The sequence below is a fragment of the Lolium perenne genome, chromosome 3 (genome assembly GCF_019359855.2).
Source record: "Lolium perenne isolate Kyuss_39 chromosome 3, Kyuss_2.0, whole genome shotgun sequence".
Lineage (NCBI taxonomy): Eukaryota > Viridiplantae > Streptophyta > Magnoliopsida > Poales > Poaceae > Lolium > Lolium perenne.
Window position 1 is genome coordinate 255,782,431 of NC_067246.2, and position 2,968 is coordinate 255,785,398.

At 43.0% G+C, this 2,968-nt stretch overlaps 1 protein-coding gene across 1 annotated transcript; it reads left to right on the forward strand.

Annotated features, from left to right (window-relative positions):
- Nucleotides 1–239: 239 nt before the first annotated feature.
- LOC127344794 (uncharacterized) lies at nucleotides 240–2,104 on the forward strand. The gene is made up of 4 exons (XM_071828454.1): nucleotides 240–515; nucleotides 753–798; nucleotides 1,381–1,494; nucleotides 1,595–2,104. Exons 1-3 carry the CDS (start codon nucleotides 301–303, stop codon nucleotides 1,438–1,440), a joined length of 321 nt encoding a protein of 106 aa, XP_071684555.1. The 5' UTR covers nucleotides 240–300; the 3' UTR covers nucleotides 1,441–1,494; nucleotides 1,595–2,104.
- Nucleotides 2,105–2,968: the final 864 nt, after the last annotated feature.

Below are 2,968 nucleotides of genomic sequence, written 5' to 3' on the forward strand. Positions count from 1 at the left end.
GTCGAGCTCATCGTCACCTACGGTGGAGAAGGACCCGATTGCTTTTTCCTTTATCTTTGTGGGGTTCTTTTTGTAAAAGTTGAGGGTCATGTTATATTTTTCTTTTCTTTTGAGGTCCTCTGTGTAATCTGTGAACCCACCGTCTAATGCAGCTTCCGGACCCGTCTGGGTCCTTCCCTTGTGCAAAAAAAAAAAAAAAAAAAAAAACACCATTCCTCGTTACCTCCCACCCACTGAAGTCCCCAGTGGCTCCTGTCGGCTCGTCCTCGATACCAGGAAGACGACTCCCCCAACCACCTCATGCTTCTGGACGCCGTCCTTCTGCTTCCTCCGCATCTGGCAGCGGCGGCCGCCGTCGAGGGCGGCGCCTTCCCGCCGTCCTCCGTGTCCATCTTCCGCTCGGCGCCGCAACAGGTCAAGGTCAACCGCGCCCGGTGCTTGCCGCAGCGTTCGTGCCCACCAAGACATGCGTCGATGAGGTGCACGTATACAGCCTTGCCGACGACGGGCAGAAGGTCAGCGCCGATGTGCTCACTTTTCTTTCATCTGGAAATTGCAGTGAGCAACTGCTAATGAACTTTCTTTCATCTGAAAACTACACTGCGCACCTACACTTGCAAAGTTTATTTGACCTTTTGTGATTTACTTTTCTCGTGAAAATAAATCAAATTCAGGCATTAGAGTATTAGGCCATATTTCTTCATATTTCTTTCACTTCAGCTCTGAAATGTATGCATTGCCATCTTATGCAGGGCCAAATATAATCATTCTACAAGCAGTGGTTCATCACAAACAAATGTACTATGCCTGACTGGTCTTTTCGGCCTGCCAATACTAATTCATTTGAGGATGTTTTGCTCTATATTGCACTCCCCTATATTTAGACGAAACTTATTTCACTTCAACACTGAATTCTAATGGAAATATGGAATTGTATGGTGTGAGCCTAGATTGCTCTAGCTATTTGTCTGATTGGTCTTTGTTTCTATATAAGAGCTTTTTGTTTATCTCTATTTCAAAATATGTATAGCATTTTAATTTGCTCTAGATTGCTATCTCTATTTCAAAATATGTATAGCATTTTAATTTGCTCTAGATTGCTCCCCTGCTCTTACCAATACAAATTCGGTTCAGTTTGACATGTATTGCATTTGGTTTTTTCCTCTTCATTGTACTTGCCAACACCTATTCGTGCATTTGAGATCATGTATTAATTGGCAGCCTTAACTTTCTCCAACTATATTATGTTAATATGTATTGGCTCACTGCATACCTTGCAGATGCCAGGTTGGTTCGTCGATACATCAGTCTTCTATCTTAAACTGCATCCATGATATAATATTAGTTACCTGATAGAACGTGAATCAATTTGGCTTCCAGCTATCTGAATTGTGTACCATTACTCCGCACTTCCCTGCTACACCTGTATCTGAATACTAGCTGTGCATTGGAGCAGCACAACAGTGGCAGATGATTTGAGTATTAGTTCATGAGGTAAGATTTTGTAAGCAAGACATTACGCTTTTGTTTTTCTCAAGCAAACGATTTGAGTGTTGTTGAGCTAAATATATTATCTGCATTGAGAGTCCTACAGTGTCTTCCTCCTTTCCTCCGGGGCGGCGCTGGGACGCGGCGGAACGGAGCCACGGCGGCACGGTGAACTGTGCCGGTGACCAAGCCCAGACGGGGCTAGGGTTAGCCATGGGGGCACAAGCAGGTGCATGGGGGCGTCGAGAAGTAGGAAAACCGGAGGAGCAGGTTGAGGCGGAGCCTCGCCGGATATCGGCAGCGCCGGGGGCGGCTGGCATCGGCCGGGGCGGCAGCAGGCGGCTGCGCGGGCTCATCGCCAAGAGGAGATTGCTAGAGAGCCAGGAAGGGGATTGCAGTTTTGCAGAACGCCCTCCTCTAGCTGGGTATTCTTATTTCCATGTCAAGTTAGCTGAAAGTGGGCCTGCAGCTCGCCACATCAGCAAATACGACGACCTTGTGTGAAGCTTTAACGCGTATTCAGTGACCGTGAATTTGTATTCCTGTTGTACAATGACCAAACTGATTTTGCTCAACAAGTTTGATGGCTACTGGTGGATTTAACTCAATATAGAAGCAAGTCTCTCGACTGACGGATTCCAAACTGAAGCTGAATATGGGCCCGTAGGCACGTCAAGACAGCTTTGGACGGAAAAGTGGCCAACATAAGAGTTTTTCATCTTTTCAAGACGCATAAGACTAGTCATAGTGGGGAGTAACATAGAGTAGTAACATGGTGCATGTTACTACCCAATGTTACTACCTCCATAGTGGATAGTTACTTATATGTGGTATCATGCATGCTATATTTATTAGATTGTAGACTCATCTTGTCTTGAGAAGTGTGATGTTATGGTAACATAGCTAGTTACCACCTCCCTCTCTTTCTTCATTTATTATCATGCCATGTCACCAAAATGCTTTGGGGTGTGTGATGTTACTTGCTATGTTACTCTCACTATGAGTAGTCTAAGTTTTCATTTTAGAGCATCTCCCATCCGAAGAGATAAGAAAATAGACAGCAATATTTTAGAGGAACACGATGCGCTACTGATTCCTATGAAAACTAAAGACTGACGCGGCGCCCCCTTGGGATCGAAAAAAGTATTAGCCCAAGGAAAACTAAAAACTGAATCTTTTATTTTCAAGAATACTATTTATCATTTTTGGACCCTTGCTGAGCACGATGTTATTCTAGTATTATTACTTAATTAGGTTCACCTAAAAAATTCAAAGCAAAACTATATCTATTTTCTGAGCATGACGAACAGAAAAAGAAAAAAGGTTAAACAAGTTCCCTTTTTTTCATTTTTTCTGTTGTTTTTCTATTTCCTTTTCTATTCTATGTTTCTTTTCTTTTCTTTCTCGTTTTTCTTTCTCGTTTTTCTTTCTCAAGATTAAAAAAATAAAAATGTGCATTTTTAAAAACAATTGAACTTAA

Bases quoted from the DNA above. Each gene is read 5' to 3' on its own strand.
- LOC127344794 (XM_071828454.1), top strand. From the start codon at position 301: ATGCTTCTGGACGCCGTCCTTCTGCTTCCTCCGCATCTGGCAGCGGCG. The intron at 516-752 runs GTCAGCGCCGAT...CATCTTATGCAG, and splicing joins TTGCCGACGACGGGCAGAAG to GGCCAAATATAATCATTCTA. The intron at 799-1,380 runs GTACTATGCCTG...TTTGGCTTCCAG, and splicing joins GTGGTTCATCACAAACAAAT to CTATCTGAATTGTGTACCAT.